The sequence below is a fragment of the Ursus americanus genome, chromosome 6, assembly GCF_024610735.1.
Source record: "Ursus americanus isolate L20-20 chromosome 6, mUrsAme1.1.p, whole genome shotgun sequence".
In the NCBI taxonomy this organism is placed as follows: domain Eukaryota; kingdom Metazoa; phylum Chordata; class Mammalia; order Carnivora; family Ursidae; genus Ursus; species Ursus americanus.
The window spans coordinates 7,552,244-7,571,223 of NC_142132.1; the positions used below are offsets into that span (position 1 = coordinate 7,552,244).

General features: G+C 61.7%; 1 protein-coding gene across 4 annotated transcripts in view; it reads right to left on the reverse strand.

The window, feature by feature from the left end:
• Positions 1-329: 329 nt before the first annotated feature.
• LHPP (phospholysine phosphohistidine inorganic pyrophosphate phosphatase) overlaps positions 330-18,980 on the reverse strand; it is a 129,069-nt gene continuing 110,418 nt past the window's right edge. The window contains exons 7-8 of one of the 4 annotated variants that reach the window (XR_015724698.1): positions 1,471-1,645; positions 333-992 (exon numbers count right to left, since the gene is read on the reverse strand). Coding sequence is in view for 3 of the 4 variants with exons in the window: in XM_045772631.2 (XP_045628587.1) it covers positions 3,626-3,722; positions 11,233-11,385 (250 nt within the window). In the remaining variant the exon portion in view is untranslated. Of the gene's footprint in view, positions 1,646-2,926; positions 3,723-11,232; positions 11,386-18,980 lie in introns of those variants that run through there. The other 3 variants (XM_045772631.2, XM_045772633.2, XM_045772632.2) reach the window with 3 other exon arrangements.

Sequence of the window (18,980 nt, forward strand, 5' to 3'; positions counted from 1 at the left end):
GCAGGGCTCTGCCCTGGGCACCGGCGCTGGGCTCGCGGGGCGGCACGCGGCCCTCCGCCCTCTGACAGGTCAGGCTGCGGGGCTGCGGACCCTGGCGCCGGGCCCGCTCACACCTGCATCCGATGCTGACTGAGCAGCTTCTCCAGGTGTGGACTGGTTGAAACACCTGCGGGGCACAAGATTCAGTGCCCCAAACCCCCAGCACCACAGCCAACTTGGACAACCCGGAGTGTGTTAAGAACATTTCTCTTCTCCTGGAAAGAAGGCCGAAAGGAAACGCCCCTAAATAGTAACAGAGATCAGACTCTGAGTGACTTTTGGTTTTTGTTTTTTTTTTTAAGATTTTATTTATTTATTTGACAGAGATAGAGACAGCCAGCGAGAGAGGGAACACAAGCGGGGGGAGTGGGAGAGGAAGAAGCAGGCTCATAGCGGAGGAGCCTGATGTGGGACTCGATCCCAGAACGCCGGGATCACGCCCTGAGCCGAAGGCAGACACTTAACCGCTGTGCCACCCAGGCGCCCCATTTCTTGGTTTCTTTTTATACCGATATGTTTACCATCTAAATGGGAAACTTTTGAGCGAGAGAAAGGGAGAGGCCCTTGGGATAATCACGCCAAGGTGGGGGGGCACCACGAGCCCCCAGGAGGCAGGCACGTGTGTCCCTCCCTGTGTCCCCACCTCTGCGGCCCTTTCCACCTGAGAAGAGCAGGGCTGGCCCCACAGGAAGGCCCAGGCCTTTGGAAGGGACTTATTCCCCCCAGTCTGGAGGAGAGGAGCACCGAAGTTGCCCAGGGCCCGTGGCGGGTGTGTGTGCCTGGTGTTGAGGCTCGGACTCCCGGCCCTGCTCCCAGCCTCCGGTCACGTTCTCCCGTCCTCCCGGAGCCACGCTGCCTCCTTTCTCTCTTGGGGGCGTGTGGATGGGGCTGCCACTGCCCTGCCTCAGGGTCACCTGGGAATTCCTTGGGATCCGGATCCAGCCAGCCCTGGACTTGGAAGTGAGGTGAGACAGAAAGGCTCTTGCTGGATTAATCCGGGTGGAATCTGGTTTTCACAGGTGGCCTAGGCAGCCTCGGACCCATACCACGTGGATGCTTGTGCTGGAAGGTCTGGGGGTAGGTGAAGCCCTTGTGCCCCCAAAGAGGTGACCCTGCAAGACTGTCCTCCCCTCTGCACCCCAGCCGCCCCTCCCCCTCCCAGAAGTGGGTGGGCTAGTGGTCCCCAGAGCCTGGAATGTCCTGCTGGGCAGCATGGCCGGGCCCAGGCGGCGGCCTCACTCCAGGGCTCTGCCAAAAGGGCACACGGAGCCAACCTGGCCTGTTCCCTGGGCTCAAAGGGTCCATTTCTTAGTGGCAGGTCTGGGGTATCTCCTGACTGCAAACAGGTAATTAGGCCACTGGCGGCCCTGAACTTCAGCCCCACCCACAGCCAACGGCTTCGTCAGTCTGTGGCTTGAGAACTGCTCCCACCTGCTGGGAAGGAGGGTGCGGCAGGTGGACTGCGGGTGGCTGGAAGGAGCCAGAGGTGAGGGAGGTCCTTCTCCCTTCCGGGCAGCACCAGCGCCCCGAGTGGCAGCGGGACAGGGGTCGTCATCCCCAGCCAGGTGACAGGGCATCCTCGTCCCCCGCAGGGCTCTGTGCATGCCTGTTCAGGAAAGAAGGACCCCTTTACAGTTAAGGCAGCTGAGGCTTATAGAGAGCGCCCCCCATGCTAGGGCTGAATGGACCTCAGTCCCCAAGAACATTTTGTCTCCAGAGGGAGGACGCCAGTGTGCAGGCTCACCAAGAAAGTCACAGCCACCAGGCACCACATGCCACCCCCACAGGACTGTAGGAGGGACTAGAAAAGACATGGGATGTGGGGTCAGACACTGGTCTGAGTCTCAGCTCTGCCCTTCCCAACTGTCAGCCCGTGGGCCAGTCCTCTGTCCACACCTCCATCTCCTTCTCCATAAAATGGGGAGAGTGGACGTCCACTTCACTGAAGCCACAGCCTGGGGCCGGCACGTTTTCCAGCCAGACAGCAGACATCTGCGCCCCCCAGAGCTGTCCCCTGTCCTGGGCAGCAGCTGGTCTGCGGACAGAGAACAGCAGCCTCCCGCCGCCAGAGGGGGTGCCACCCTGGCCACAGCTCCAGCCGGGACAGCAAGCGAGGGCAGCCCATGAAAGAAAAAGAGGAAACCAAGGCCCCACAGGACGAACTGACCGGAACATGGCCAGCCCGTCTCCTTGATGCCACCCTCCAAGCGCTGGGAGCCCAGCCCGCCGTGGGCCCGCAGATCCCCTAACACGCCGTAATGAGGGGTCTCCATCAATGGGCCAGGCGACCTGCATATTTCCCGGCTCAGAGGCCCAACACCCCTCCTCCCTCGCCCGCCACGGACACCAGCCCCGCCGGTGGCCTCTCCTCTTGATGAAAAGACTTGGCCACTGGTTCCTCTTAATCCTGATTTAATGGTGGCCGGGCTGCCTGGGGGACAGCACAGCCCCTGCGGGCCCTGGGCTCCGCTGCCGGGGTGACTCGGGGCTCAGGGTCCAGCCTTTTATCTCTTGCCTCCACTCAGGGGAAACCCTGAGGACCCAGGGCTCCTCTCGGGCAGTTGTCACCCAGGACTCATCAGGGACTTCTGGGCTGATTTGAGGAGAAACAGAGCAACCAAGGGATCTGTTCAGCTGACTGATTCTGAAACCCGAAACCCAGGCTCGGTGAATTCTGGAAGCCTGTGGCTCACCACCAGGTGAGGGGCGGCCCGTGAGAGCCTTAGGGCCTCCGTTCTCCTGGAGGGGATGGGGCAGTTCGGGGGTCTGGGGCCCTGGCCGTCTGCTGTGCCGTGGCTCAAGCGCGAGGCGGCATCAGGCCAGCGCCGGGGCCCCACCCCCTGCCCCCCAGGCCCCCCAGGCGTCAAACTCTGAGTCAAAGCCCGAGTCGGGTCAGGGCAGTTTATTAAACCAGTAGTTGCCCCTGCAGACACTGGGCATGACACATTCAAGTCTACCGAGTCAGGGCCCGGAAGCAAGCACCCTCTGGGCCTGCAGCCTTGACCCCGCGGTTACAATTCCTGCTCTGAAGGACAGCGGTCTTCAGTGTCCCCCGGAGCTGCCTCGGGCTCCAAGGTGACTTTTGGGGTAGGAAGCGGGGGGTGCCAAGTGGCCACTCTGACCCTGGGTAGGGGCCAGGAGGCGGGCAGGGGTTGCTGGGCAGTCCCAGGGAGGCTGGCTCAGCTCCGGGCTGCAGGGATGGTGCGGGAAGCCCCCCGCCTTCTCCAGGCTCCTCCATCAAAGGTGCAGAATGTTTGATGGAGGGGCAGGGGGTAAATGTCCCTCAGTCCAGTTAGCTGGGATGCTGACAGGACCAGGTGTGGCTGGAGGGTGTTCCCAGAGACAAGGGTTCTCCTTGCGTAGAGGCACCCAGGGGTCTGTCCCCTACTCCGACTTCACTGGGTGCGGTGGGGGAGGGGAGTAGGCCGTCCCAGGAGGAACAGCTCCCCAGGAGGCCAGGGGGGAAGCAGAGGCAAGCAGGGTGCCTGCTGGCACCTCTGGCCTGTCCCCCTGGGGCCGAGGGCCGAGGCAGTCCAGGTGCCGGGGCAGGGGTGGCGCGAGGCTGGGGGCTGCCCCCCAGGGCTCGTCACTTGGTCGCGTGCTGCAGCAGCAGGTCCACGGCCTCTGCCAGGTTGTCCACGTACCCGTCAGCCTTCACTTCCGGATGCTGCTCGTCACTGGGTCTGGAGAGCAGGGCCACAGGTTAGACTGTCCATGACCCCTCCGAAGCCTCTCTCTCCACACGTCTAGCACAGGCCTGGCCGGCCCTCAGGAAACCTCCAAGTCCTTCCACGCCCAGTTACCGGATGTCCCCCCTCCTCCCGTTCCCCGTCTCAGCCACCCCCAGTCAGGGCACATACGCCCCCCCCCCATTCTCTCCACCTGGTCACCTCTGCAACCCCTTCCATCCAAAGCCTGCTCAGAGCCCCGCAGTGGAGCGACCCCTGGCCCTGCTCCGTCCGTGCTGTCAGCAGAAATGTCATACTCTTGATAGCAGGGCCATGAGCTTGACCCTGCTCTGAGCACCTTCTTGTCCAAACCCCAGGGGTCCACATGCCAACCGGCCCCTGTCCTCTGAGGTCACTCCCACACGATAGAGGGGGGCTCCTGGCAAAGCAGCTCTCTGGCTGGCTGGGTTTGGGGGGCTAGAACCTACCAAAACCCCAGATATTTCCTGAGGTCTAGCTGAAGGCTGAGCACAAGGGAAGTGAGACCATGCCATAAATGCAAACACCTACAGGGCCCATGTGGCATCCCCAGGGACCCCAACGTAGGGGCTCCTGGAGGAGAGGCTGTGGACTGAGTCCTGAGATAGAGTGGGGTCCCGGTGAGCATGTGGGAGGGGAACTATAACAGGGCTGGAGTCCTGGCCACAGGAAGGACCGGGGGGGGGGGGCGCTCTTAGGGACATCCCAAAAAAGTCTTCAGCCCTTTTGGGAAGGGCTGGGATCTCGACCCCAGGGCTGTTGCAGCCTGGGCGCTGTGAGCTGGAGAGTCATGCCTTGGTGACCAGAAGACCCCTCCCCACTGCTCATGAGCTGGAGTTTGGGGGGGCACCCCCTGCAACCTCACACTGCTGAGGACCAGCTACTCAGGTTACCCTGAGGTCTGACCCCAGCTCCCTGGGAAAGCATGAAACCGTGCCTTCCCAGCAGCCAGGCCACCACCTCGGAAGCTTGGCTCGGAAGGAAGTGGCTGACACTGGTTCCGATAGCATCCTCAAAGCCAAGTTGTCCCTATTGAAGGGTTTGGTTTTTGCAAAGCACTTTACCCTAAAATGGTTGTCCTTTTAGGGCAAGGGAACCCACCTTTTGTTTTAAAGAATCAGCCCGGTGGCCTGTTCCCAGAGGCAGCCCTAGCATGGGGACGGCGGCATGCACAACCCTGATGACTGAGGCCCCAAACCAAGAGCCTTGGCGACAACACAAGGGGCTGAGTGCCTGGGGACCTTCACTGCCACCCACTGGGTCCGCAACTCGAGCAAGAATAGCTCTCATGTCGGTGCAGGTATTTTAAGGGATTGTTTCACTCTCGCCATCACAGACACAAGCCGGTGACCATGGGAATTTAAGATATGTTATCCCACAGCCGCGCTGAAACACGTACTTGTCACTATCAAAAGGTTATATATGGTGTGGCCACTTTAGGAAATCGTGTGTTGGCACCTACTTGTGACCCACCAATTTCACTCCCAGGTACGCACACAACAAAAATGTATTAACATGTTCACCAAAAGACATGTGCTAGAATGTTCCAAGCAGCTTTAGCGATAACAGCACACGGGGGAAACTGCACAGATGTCAACGGGACGGAGAAACACTGCGGTGTGAGAACGCCGCGACAAGCCTACTCAGAGGGAATTACTCTCTGCGCTGTGGCGTGGGTGGGTCCCCCAGACATCATGACAGGCCGAAGAAGCCAGGCTCAAGGAACCCTGGCTGGATGACCCATTTATGCCAAGTTCAGGAACGGGCACAACTGGTCTCTACAGTGCAGAGGCCAGAAGATGGTTCCTTCTTGGGGGAACGTGATCGGGGGTGCAGGCAACGTTCTAGATCTTCACCTCGGTGGCAGTTACAGGGGTGGGGTACATAGGGGAAAATGCATCACACTGTTCAGTTTTAGGGTACTCTCTATATATATACACATACGGGTATGTAACAAAGTCACGTGTAATCTGACAAGCACAAGGTATCTATTTCCCGTCACTGCAGCTGGTCTCTGGGGCCCTGGGCCAAACCCTGCCTGCAGCCTGCTTTTGTACAGCCCGCAAGCTGCTGTAAAAAGAAAAGAATATGCAATATTCAGCTCACAGAGCCTCAACCAGCTTCTCTGGTTCTGGGCACCTGCCATCCACGGGCATCTCCATTTTCGTCCACCCAGCATAGCACTCATGCCTCCCGGCTGCCCAGGGCTTCTGTGGACAGCCCTTCCTGCAGGGCGTTCTTCATCCTTGGAAAGCCTACACTCCCCACTCAGGCCCTCCCGGTGTGCAGAAGCCTCCGGTGGGCGCTGCTGATTCCAGAGTGTGCAGACTGACGCGCGCCCATCACTCAGGCCCCAGGGCGGGGAGGGGAGGGGAGTCTCCTCTGCGCAGCTCTGACCCCAAGGCTCAGCAAAGAGGGCATGTAGGCAGGCAGGAGGGGCCCTCTGAGAGAGACGGAGACAGAGAACCCGAACAGGCAGTAAACCCAACCCTGGCGAACTGCCTCAGTTTCCCCATCTGTGCCTTGAGGATAAGCGTGGCTCCACCGTCTACCCACCATGTGACCTTGGGCAAGCACCTGACACCTTGGCATCCCTGTCTCTACACAAAGGTAGTAAGAGGATGCATGTGTGGGCTCCGGCGAGGAGCAGGTATAGGGGTTCAGTACCATTACCTTGATTACAGAGAACCCGGATGCCGTCGGGGAGCACGCTGTGTGCCGGGGTGGGGCCGGCAGGGAGATGGAGTGGTGGCCCGGCCTTGGGCCCTGCCCTGGGCACACAGGCTGGTGGGGAGACAGACCTCAATATATGGGGTACAGGGAAGACAAAGAGGGGGACTGTGTGTGGACCCATGGGCATTGGAGTGAGAGGACCAGGACCCCGGGGGGATGTCCCGACGGCCGGAAGTCCCAGCAGTCCCTGCGCCTATGAGGACACAGCGCCAGGTGCCTGCAGGGAGTGGCTGGCAGGAAGCCAGGCACCTGGCCAGGCATCACCGCGCCCCTGCTGCCAGACCCCTGGTCTCCCCTCTTGCCCGGCCTGTGTGCATGGGGCCTGAGTCTTGCGGCACCCTGGGGGTGCCCCTTGGGGCCTCCCTCAGCTATCCCTGGGGTCCAGGGGCTGCTCCAAAGCCCCACTCGCCGAGGTGGGGGTGTCCCAGCCCTTCGGCTATGAGGGGGTTGTCGGGGCCAGTGGGATAGCCAGGCAGGCTTCAGGTCAGGCCTGTGCAGGTGCTGACTCCCCGGCCCCTGCTCTGTGCCCCAACCCCAGCTCCTGTGGCATTCCCAGCTTTCCCCCCAAACAGCGAGGTCAGCGTGATGGCTCAAAGGAACCAAACTTCTTAGAGCAAACCCCACCCGGCTCATGGTCCAAGTCCCTGGGTGGCTGGCCCGGGGCTCCCCTCCTCAGACCCCTGCCCCGGGCCCCTGGGCCAGGCTTACCATTCAGTCAAATGAACTCGCCCCTGAGTGGGAACAAGAGATCCGCCCAGGAAGCAGGTGCTCCGTAGTGAGCTGCTCGCCAGCCTCCCTCGGCATACGGCACCTAGCCGAACGCGGACCCGGCTAATTATGTTTAATTACATATCACTTAAATTCAAGAATCCATTAAAAGAAAGGATTGCATTAGCAGCCGGCCGGTGTTTGCCAACACACAGAGGAAATCACAGACTTTTATGTCTTAATTACGTGATGCTGCCGTGGGCCGTGGCTCGGGAGCCGGGGGTACCAGGAGGGGACTGGGGCGGGGGCCGCCCCGAAGCACCTATGCTCGGTCCGACAGCGGACTGGCAGGAGAGGGCCCCGCTCCGTGCTGGCCAGTGGCCTGGGCCCTGCAGGGCCTCAGAGATGCCGCAATACGGGGGCCAAACCAGGAGACCCAGCAAAGACGTGCCCTCTGCAGTGGGAACAGAGCAGACAGGGTGAGGAAGAAAGGGGTTGAGAGACCCCTTGGAGCTTGAGCAGGACGTGGGGGGGACGGAGGGCTGAAGAGTGCAGCCAGGCAGTGACAGCGGGATGGGATTGTGGGACAGACGGACAAAGGAACCCAGACAGATGCACACACACAGAGGAAGGGAGGGGAGGAAGGAGAAACTGAGTCAGAGAGAGGTAGAGAGAGAGGGAGGAAAGTAAAACAAAGAAGGTGTGAGAGAGCCTGGGGTGGGTGGGTGGGGGGTTGGGGACAGCGACACGGGGGAGGGTGACAGAGAGGGGGTGAAGGGAAGGAGGCGAGAAAGACCGAGATGGGCACGAAGTTGGGGCAGGGTGGGGGAGGCGGAAGCACACCAGAGTCTCCCGGGCAGAGTGGGCAGTCTCAGTGGCCCTGCTCTAGGCCCCATGTATCCTGGTCACCCCCCTGCCCTTCTGTGACTCCGGGAGGCCCCCTTTCCCTGCACCTCATGGGGTCCCTGCGGGGCTGCAGCACTGCCCCTCCCCAGGGCCCACTGTTCTCTTTACCTCCCCGAGCCTCATGTCCTCGTCTGTACAGTGGGCACATAACCCGGCTCTCAAGGCTGCCCTGAGAACAGAGCACAGTTACAACAGAACCACCTGGTGCCCCCCACCCCATCCTGCCCTCTGCCCTCCCGGCTCATAGGGCAAGAGCTCTGAGGGCATGTAAAGGGGAGCAGTGGGGCCAGGGAAGCTTCCAGAAAAAGGGACACGAAGTCTGGACACCACCCCCCCATCCCCCGCAATGCCCTCACCGCCCTCCAGAGGCTGGCGTGGAAACCTGAGTCCCTGTGGACGTCACCCTAACCATGGAGAGCACGCGGCCCGCAGAGGGAGGCAGAGGCCCAGTGTATTCCTCTGCTCTCCGGGGCTCCCGGGGTGGCATTCGGGTGTCTCTGGCTGGGCCCAGATCCAGTGGGGGGGTCAGAGCAGCTTCCCCAAATGCTCGTCTGCTCCCACCCCGGCCTGTGTAAACGCGGGTGCTCACCCTGCAGCCCGATGCCCGGCCCGGCTGTCGGCAGAGGAGACAAGCCCCTCCTCACAGGGGCCCTCCGTCCCCCCACCAGCCAGCCCGCGTCCAGGGCCCACGGCTCTTCAGGCATACCCTGCTCTCCCACACCTGTCTACACTGTCCAGGAAGGCCCGTCAATCCTGCTCCGACTTCAAACTCCTATTCACCCTTCAAGACCTCACTCACTCGTTCCCACCTCCACCTCGATCCCGCAGGGCCCGCTGCTCCCTCTTTTCCGAGCACGCCGCATGTGCTCCCACCACCCCACCCCAAGCCATTCTGGAAGGTCCTCTGCTGACCTGGGCTGCCTCCTGCCATCGGTGGTCGCCCACGCAGGCCGGGCCCAGAGCAGGCACCCAGGAAGTGCCCGCCGTCGCGTGAATGAACAAAGGCCCCCACCCGGGCAGGGCGCCGCCTGTCATTAGCTATTCCTCCCCCTCGCGCCCCGTGAGCAGAGGGAAGGAGGGAAGGACGAGGCCGAGAACAAGGCTGATCTGTGCACTGGCCAGCACAGCTTTACAGGGACGGTCTTTGTAGCAGCCAAAGAGAAATGGCGGCCAGATGCCCCATCTCCATGCCCGCCTGCTTCCCCAGGGCCCCCCCGAGGGGCCAGCGCCTCCTCCCCAGCTCCAGTGACTGCAGGGACACGGGGCAGCCTCCCCTCTCCACCCTGGTCAGCCCCAGGCCACGACAGAGGCTCCCCAGCCTGGAGGCCACTGCCCGCATGGGGAGGGGCACACGTCCTTGCCCCTGATTGTTCTGGAAGAGCCAGGCGCTGGGGGCAGGCCAGCCAAGTGAATTCAGGGAACTGGGCACTGGCCTCAGAGAGTGACGCCAAGCCGGCTGTGCTGACGAAGTCGGAAGAAAGGACAGAGGGTCTCAGTTCACGGGGCCAGAGGTGACAAGCCTGGGCCAAGGGCACCTTTTCATCTAAGCCTCAGGAGTCCAAGACCCAGGGGCCGGGGCGCGGCCTCCCGCCAACGCTTCAAACCGTCCACCTGCTGGCCCAGGATGCCGCCTGGCAGAGCAGCAGCTGGTTGGGAACCTGAGGGGCTGCCAGCAACCCCCCGACCCGGGCTGGCTGCTGGCAGGTGACAGAGGGTCAGTGACCTGGCAGTGCGGTGGCCGGGAGGGCAGTCAGCCTCAGGTCTCAGATGGCTGCTCTACCCCTCGGTCCCCTGGGCCAGCACGGGACTTGGGTTCCAGAGGTGGGGTGGGTGGGATTGGCCCAGACTTAGGGCACCCCAGGGAAAACTCTGGGTCCTCTGCTGGCAGAGAAACCACTGCAGAAGCCCCTTTCCTCGAGCCAGTGTCTTCATCTGGCCGAGGTCTGCTGGGCCCCGGCTTCACAAGAGGCTCTGACCTGGTCCTTGCTGACGAGGAGGTCACCACGGACACAAGAGCCAGGGGCCCGGCAGTCATGGGCTGCAGCCTTAGGTCCCCGTCCTCACTCAGCCCTCAGGCCTGTGTCCCCCACCGCTTGTCCTCAGCCTCGCCTTTCTAGGCCCAGCTTGGCTGGAGGCCTGGGACAAGCCAGCCTGGAGCCCCCAGGCCCTGCCCTTGTCGAACCAGCTCGTGTAGACAGGGACTTCTGGATCTGCTTGAAAATCATGTGGGGGAAACACACCGAGAGAAAAACCCAGGCCTGAAAGACGACTTGCCCTGGGCCCTCCTGAGGCCCACAGAGACCAGGCCAGGAAAGGAAATGGGGACACAGTTCTGCTAGCTGGGACCTCTGTTGGGGTCAGAGCCCCGCTGGGGGAGGTGACCGCACCCCATGGCTCCCATCCCTGGTGGGCACCTGGGCCTCCCCTCGTCTGGCCATCTGCTCGCCTATAATGGGAAGGGGTGGGGCAGAGGCAACAGGTAACCCTCCCTCACGGCGCCCGCCACGCAGAAAACAGACGTGTGCCTGGGGCGACATGCGCATGCCACCTTCCTCCCACCACCCATCTTGTACCCTGGGTGATCAGGCCCCTCAGGGAACTGACAGTGGAGGGAGGGACCGGGAGGAGGTACCAGGCCCCCTCAGGGCCTGACATCAATGGGGGAGGTGGCAGGGGCCCGCAGGCTGGCTGTCTCCCCTTCCCTCCACCTCTGCTTGTCAAGGGAGGGTGGGGTCCCATGCCCAGCACCTGGGAGACACACACCCCCTGCATAAGCCCTGTAGACTGTGCTGGACTGGGGGTGCCCCCAAAGAGGGGGAGACGTCACACCAAGTCAGGCCCTGTGGTCTCCCGAGGGTCCAACCCTCATCTGGACATGGAGGGGAGCTGGGGAGAGGGGCAGGGCAGGGCTAACCAGACACCCTTTTCGTTCAGGTGGGTGGCAGCCCAGGGCCCAGAACTCCACCCCAGCTGACCCACCTTCCAGCTGGGAAGGACCAGGGAGTCTCTCCCAGCTGAAGGAGGCACTTGTTGGACCAATCTCAGGGGCTCTGAGCCCTGGTGGGGAAACTGAGGGACTAGAGGGACTAGAGCTCCCACCCGGCCAGCAGGCAGGCCCCGGAATGCAACCAGAACTCACCTGGCTTGGGCAATGCCACATTCCCAGATGCTACACCCCAAGGATGAGGGCCCCCACGTGGGCCGGCCCCACCTCTGTTGCAGGTGCCTCTGAGGACAGTCTCCCACGTACCCCGCACAAGGGCCTGTGAGGTGGGCACCACGACTTGCCGTTCTAGAAATGACGACACGGATGTATGAGGGGAAGGCACGCGCCCAAAGCCGCAAGCAGTAAAGGGCAGAGCTGGGCCTTACCCCTCATGTATCTGGCTTTCTGGAAAATTTAAACCCGGGCTCATTTTCGAGATTCTTCCCTTAGCACACAGGACATATTCTGCATCTGGGGATCACTGATGTGCTGGTCGACCTCCGGCCAGACTGAGAGGCCTCCGGATTAGCCCCAGGACAGCGGTGGGCCCCGGGAGGTGTCCCCCAGCTTCAACAACTGCGGTGGGGACAGCACAGTGTCTGGGGAAGACCCACGAGGAAAATGAAAGAAAAGGCACAGTTCACGCTGCGCACGGCCTCCCCTACGGCTGGGCACACCCGGAAGAGCCGAGAAGGCGCTGGAACACCTTCTCCGCTGGGCCTCGCAGTCACCACCATGGGGGTGCCAGGCAGAGGACAGTGGGGGCCGTGGACCCCCCGCCTCAGGGCCACTCTGTCCACAGGGAGGAAACGGGCCTGTTTACGGTCTGCTTCGGCCTGGTGGTGCCTTGTCAAGCGAACCCAGGCCCCGGCGCCAGCTGCTTCCTGCGCGGCTCTCGGGGCACGTCACCCGCAGGCACGGGGTGGGGGTGGGGTAGAGGCTCCCTCACACGGACCAAAGAGGTCCCCAGAACCCCCAGGTCCGGCTGGAGCACCCACACCAGCCTTTGCTCAGTTCATACACGCAGTGAGGCTGGAGTCACAAGCCGGTGGCCTGTGGACATGTCGGCCTGGGCCCACCAGAAGCTGGAAATCTGGCTTCTCTCGAACATCGGGAGGATCTTGTAACAACGCGCCGGCATTCCATAGGCGGAAAGGAGCTGAGGCGGCATGGCGGCCACTCCCCTGAGTGGGGCGAGCAGCTTTGAGTCTGTCATGCTCCCCACTCTCCAGTGTCTCCCGGCTCTCAGACCGGGCCTTGTCCACTCCGCGGCATTACCTGCCTGCCCCTGTGGGCATCTGAATTTGCCACCCTGCCCTAGAGTGTTGGCTATCTGGGACTCATTTCCCAAGGAACAAGTAACCTCCTCCAGGAAGCCTTCCCTGAAGCCCTCGCCCTAGCCCTCACCTCAGTTAGGCGCCTGCTCTGGGCTCCACGGCCCCTGTGTTGATCACACCAGAGCGCCCAACACTCCACAGCAAGTGGCTGGTTACCTGTGTGATGTCCCCCCAGACTGCAGACCCCCTGAGGTCAGGGGCAAGCCCATGGTGGTCTCATACTCCTGGCATCAGGCCTTGGGACTGCCAGAGACAGGGACAGTCAGCCGACTGTTTGAGCAGACAAGCAGGGGGCCTCCTTCCTTCTGACTACCCGGGGGCTGTGTGTCATGCCCAAGGCATCTCGCTCCTTCTGAGCCCGAGCCATCCTAGGAATCTAGGTGTGAGCGAGTCCATCCTATAGCTGAGGGGTAAAGGGCAGAAGGACAGGGTCTAGGGCCCAGGGCTCTCCCTTGAGGAAGTCCCACTGCTGAGTCCCCCACGCATCTGAGCTCCCCCCAGTCTGGGTGGCAGTGTTGGGCCACAGAGAATTTTCTTCTGGAGAACACTCACCCCCAACCCAGACAGTCAGAAGTACGAAAATGCCACCCACACCAGGGCCAACACCCAGCCCGGGCAGCCCTGTGTGGCCAGTCTAGCTCAACCCTGAGAAGCAAGCTCTCTGCTGCAGACAAAGCGGGCTCCCGAGGACAGCCCTGAGCTGAGCCACAGGTGCGGGGGCTGGCGGCGGGAGCACACAGACGCCGAGGTCTGCACAGAAGCGGAGGGGTGGGCCCCAGTGGTCCCCGCCACCACGGATCCTCCCTAACGTGGCCAGGAGATGGCCCTGGAGTCCGCCAACCACCCTCCACTTCTCCTCCTCTCCTCTGCAACTCCGTGGCTCCCCCAAACTGCCCATGCCACTGCCACCCTCACATACCCGGTTCCCCCCGCAAGGCCCAGATCAAAGGACCCCCCCCCTTGGTCTCCAGGACCCGTTCTAGCACCTGAATGGACACCTGCAAGTCTCTGGGACACAGGCCGAGGGAATCCAGTTGGGACGTTCCAGAACGGAGGCCTGGCACTGTCGTGGTGAGAGTACCCCAGAGTGGGGAGCTCTGTCTACAGAGCAGCAGGGCACCCCTGGGGCACCACAAGTCAAGCATGAGCAGTAAGCCTTCACACACCCCCGTGGCTCCCACAGGTTGTCCAAACACCACGGCCCGTTTCTCTTTTCTTCCCCCATTTTGTTCCCAGAGAGCACCGGAGGCCTGACCCTAGGGGCCCCTAATGACAACCACATGCGGGACTCAGGCTGCCCACTCAGGCGGGGGCCGGGCAGGCGCCGGGGCGGGGCTGGGGCTGCCACAGTGCGTGTGGCCCTCCCACTGTCCCGGCGCGCAGGTTGGCCCTGGGCTGGCCCTGACCCGTGTGACCCTGGGCAGACACCTCACTGCTCAGAGCCTCTGGTCTGTGGGTGCGGCTGAGGGGACCCCCCCGCCCAGGGCTGTGGTGGAGCGTGTGAGACGATGCAGCTGGCACAGGGTGTGGCCCGCAGCAGATGTGCGATCTGGGTGGAACCACCGGGGTGGATAAGAGCCCTCGAGGGCCCCCTCTGCCGGGGTCAGGGGGGCAAGGTCCACAGCTGCTCCTGGGAAGCTTACCTTGGACCCATGTCTGGGGAGCAGGTGCCATCTTTGGCGAAGGCGGTGGGTCCTGAGGGCCAACTATCTCAGGGGGGCTTTCCCCAAGGGACTCGTGACAGAACCCAGCCAGGCTGCCAGGGACGAGCACGATGGTCTTGCTTGGCGGGTGCTGAGCATGACCAGTGGTGGCCGATGCCCCATGTGGCTGCGCCTGGGGACAGGTGGCAAGCGGCCACTGTGGACTCCTTTGGGGGGGCGCAGCCACTGGGGAGTTGCTGACCTAGCCTATGCCCCCCAAGCCTGCCCTTGGGGCCCACTTCTCCAAGCCAACAGGATGCACTATTCATCATGTCATTCTAACAGTGACGGTCACTGAGAGCCGTCTCCCTCCGGGGACTTGGCAAGGGGCCTTGCACAGTTTAGCTCCTTTGGTTTCCACAGCGACCCAAGACCTAGGTGCTCCTGCCCCCATTTTATGGCTGGCAAAATGGAGGCTCAGAGAGGGTGGGTGGTCTGCCCGGGTCACCGAGCCAGTGCCTGAACCTCTCTGCCTCCCCAACCTGGCTGAAGTTCCCGCAGCACGGTCTAGACCCCACCAGCAGCCAGGCGGGCTGGGCGAGCAGGCAGGGCCTCCCCTAAAAGGCTCGCTTTGGCAGAGGGACGGGCCCCCCGGGGGCTGGGCATCTGGCCTCCCGCAGAGGAACCCCTGACAGCTGTTCAGAGTATTTTGATAAAAACATGCTGAACACCTGGTGTGTGTTTAGTTGAAACAAGCCAGCCCAGCCCCTTGCGATATGCTCTCCAATGGCCACATCACCCCGAGAGCTGCATGCACTCCCACCCAGGCTCTCGGGAGCACAGGGCAGGGCGCTCACTCCCAGCCTCCCCCAGAAAGCCACCACACCCCCTCTCTTTGGAGGCCGGACCACAGGAGGTCAGGGAGACCCCCTGGCTAGCCCAGCAAGCCTGGGCTTGCACACCGAGCTCTGGGCTCTTGTGAGGTGGTCCGGGAGAGAGGGAGGGTGCAGGGCAGTGGTGCCCTCCCACCCCGGGGGCGGAAGGGGTCATGGAATCCCGCTCATTGAAGGCCTGGCGTCATTTCCACCACTATAACAGAGCCCGGTGGCCGGGCCAGGGGACCTCGTTGTTGACGGAAGGTTGCTGTGATGGGGCCCCATGCTGGCCCTTCGTCAAGCTATTCTGGGAGGGGGTTCCAACATGCCCCCTGGATACATGAAGCCAGAGGCTCAGGATGGGTCAGGAAGAGCAAGGCTCGCCCCCAACTCTGGTCTGTTAGCCTGCGAGCAAAGTCTAAGTCAGGGTGCCCCACACTGAGGAGCCAGGCCGCCCCTCCCCGGGTGCTGCTTAGGGTCCAGCGCTGGGCAAGTATAAGCTGACCTCAGAGATGCGGTTTCATGAACCCCAGGGTCTTCCAGGGACTCACGTGGGACCTCTGACCTGCCAGCCTCTCCATACTCGGCTCGTGTTACACCTACGCAGGCTTAAAATCGGCACTTCACACGCTGGGTCTACGCCGGCCACTGCGCACGCGGAGAGGGGCTCAGCGTCACGAGCCAGTACGAGCAGCACGCACCACCCCCCCCACCCAGAACGGCCAGGAGGAAAGGTGCTGAGGCGGGCAGGGCGTGAGCAACAGGAGCTCTGCCCCGTTGCAGGCAGGGGCAGATGGCGCACCCTCTGGAAAAAACCCACTTGGCAGATATCTCCTCACTGGAAACCCGTGAATACCGCGTGACCCGGTGAGCCCATCCTGGGCACTTGCCCCGGGACCATGAGACTCTGTTCCCCGAGAGATGGAGACAGGGACGTCCCACGAGCTCTGTTCACAGCGACCCCAAACTAGGAACCACCCTACTGTCCATCAGCAGCAGAATGAGTAAATCCACTGTGGTCCAGTCATACAATGAAAAACACAGCAGGCTCCTGCTACACAGAACAATATGGATGAAATGAAGAGTTGGCTTTAAGTGTCTCAGGTGGCTCAGAAAGGTGCACAGTGATGATTCTCCTCGGACAGCCAGAGGAAGTTAGAGAGATGGTTCAGAAACCACAGTGAAGAAGGGGGAAAATACCCACACCACAAGAACTGGAGCCGAAAACTGTGGCTTTGAGCTCCCCGGCAGTCAAAGCAAAGAGGGAAGCCCCGTAGGTTACACGGGAGCAAGTGATGGTTCAGGAGGGATGCCCTTCCTCGCAGCACAGACCAGGAAGGTCTTATCCCTGCCCTACACGAGGACAGTGATTTTCCAGCAGGCTGTCCACAGAAACTCAGAGCTCATCCTTCCCAAATGAACAGACTCCTGGCTGTCTCACTCCAAGGAGCCTGTTACATGGCTCCAAGGGGGACAGCAAGGCATGGGGCCCGGACTGGCTCAACCTGCTCCCCTGACTTCCCAGCACCTGGCACGGTGGGTCACTGGATTGTTCAGCCCAAGGTTTTTCCAAACTAGCTCCCACTTGCTCTGCAGTTCCCCCATTACCCACCCCTCATTCAGGGAAGTCCCTCCTTCTCTCTGGACTTTGGAGTCTCCACTCATAAGACTAGTTGAGCTTCCTGGCCCTCTCGGCCCTCTCTCCCATTTGTGGATGGACGTCTGATCTCAGGGGTTGGCAGGGGACAGGCAGATGCTGGCCTGGGACAGGTGGGACCGGGGAGGTGGTCCCAGGGCAGACCACTGCAGCGTAGGCAAGCCCGCAGACATCCTGGGAACCCAGCAGAGTTTCGGAGCCTGTGTTTAATGAGATCCATGCTGGCATATTATTGTTCAGTTCCGATCTTGCACAGAACAGGTCTCTGAAGATGCCCCCAGAGGGGGAGGGCACCAGTCACTCCCCTCCCTGGCAACCTGCCATGTGCCCTCATTCACCCAGCATGGCCCAGGGCCTGCATGGAGGAAATGGCTGAGTGGAACCACCCCCAGTGCTCGGGCCCCCGCATGTTCAAGAAGTCCCTCCAAAGGCCAACCCGAGACCCTCACATGGAGTGAGGACTGGTTCTGTTATAAAGAGACAGCTGGCCGCATGTGATGAGACCGTAAATGAAACATTGTAATGCTGGGCACTGAGCGCCGAAATGCACCACGTCGTGCAGTCCTGTGTTCACTGCCTGTCCCTTACTGACCATAATCAGCAGCCGCTGGCAGTGCAATGAGGTAGAAGGAGAAACTGCATCCCGCTCACTCACAACTGGCTCCCCATGCCAGCTTCCGTCCTGGAGCTGGGAAAGGACACGCCATGCCAGGCAGGGTGCAGGGCGCTGCGGGCCTGGCTCCCACCTGCCACCGAGCTTGGAGTGTGAGCTCCTCACGTGCAAACGATAGGCTCCCGGTCCTCATGGAGGTGGGTGGGGGCCCCCGGTGGGAGGGCCCGGCTGCAGCATTTTGCACAAGGGCTCCGCACTGGGCGACCAGGGCCTGCATCCCGCCCGAGCAGGTGACATCCCCTGCTGTGAGGACTGAATACGATGGTGGATAGTGTGCACGAGGTGCGTGGGTGAGCAGTGGGCTCTGGGACAGCGCCGGTCGAGCTGACTGGTGGTACTTAGCGTGAGCACTCGGAGGCCCCGAGGCAGTGGTGCTGACAGCCCTCACGGACGGGAAGGCAGGCAGCAGGGAAAGGACCAGATCACCCCGAGGGGGCATCAAGGAACCCTCCAGAGGGGCTCCTCGTCCGTTTCAAACTGACACACTGATTCATGAGGACAGTCCCCCGCGGGGTGGGGCTCGTCTGCAGCACCCCTGCCTCTGGGACGGCCCCCCCGTCCCACGCGTGATCCTGCCGTGGCCGTGTGGCTTTTCCCTCTGTCCTCACACCCTGTGCCCGGGGCGCAGAAGCGCTCTCCTCCGCCGCCCTCCTCCCCGCAGATGCTGACGGCACTTCTGCTGTGGGCCGTCTGCTGTAGATGTGCAGATCACTAGAAAGAATTCTGTTCTTTAATCCCATTCCTGGAAATCTTTCCTGAAGATTTAATTCTAAAGAGACCTCATACAGAGTTGGCATTGTGGAAAAGTCTTCAATAAAAGTTTGCTGAATCGAGGGGAAAAAAGTACTTTCAGAGACGTTTGTGACAGTGCTACTTACTACAGAAAAGGAACCAGTCCAAACGCCCAATCGTGGGGGAGTACCGAAACCTCGTCTGCCTTACTGGCTCTGCAGAACACGCCAGAGCGTGGGCCACAGGCAGGAGGAAGGGGAGGCAGAAGACCACAGGGTTATGCATGCCCGCGCCCATGGGTGCAGGAGGGAGCTGGCCGGAAACCTGAGATCAGCAGCTGTCTAAGCGCGGTGGGACCAGAGACACAACGTTCTGTCTTTTACGTTTGCCTGGAGGCTGCAGTCATGCTGTCTTACTAATGAGTGCAATAGTAAAAACCGTTTCTCGTTTCCTCTCACCACTGCCTCACCAGAGGTATTAACAAGGCTGGCAAGTCGAGATGATGCTCCAGCCCAGACAGACCCGAGAGGCACAGTGACCCCGCCTGGGCCCGGGGCTCGCCAGCCATGGGGACAGCAGTCCAGACCCGCCCTGTCCCTGGGGCCAAGCACCTGGCCAGGCACGGCCAATATCACCTGCTCTGTGGAGCATATCAGTTCATTACAGAGCAGGGCCCTGCCCAGTGCAGTAAGGTAACCCCGGGGGGACCCCAAATGCCACCAACGATCACGCCCCGGGCTGGTCCTGCACTGGTCCCTGTGCCCGGCGGCCAGCCATCGGGTGTTGGAGAGGCACAAACCCACCACCGTCAGGAGGGAGAGTCCCATGGGTCTGCCCAGCATATCCACTGTAGCACCTCATTCATACTCACCCAGACTTTGAATCTCACCCCCGGAGAGAAAGACATGAGAACAAGGGGTTTGCTTCGGGTCATGTGGCCAGCACATGGCAGGGCTGGGACCTGGATCCCGGTTCTGACTCTAA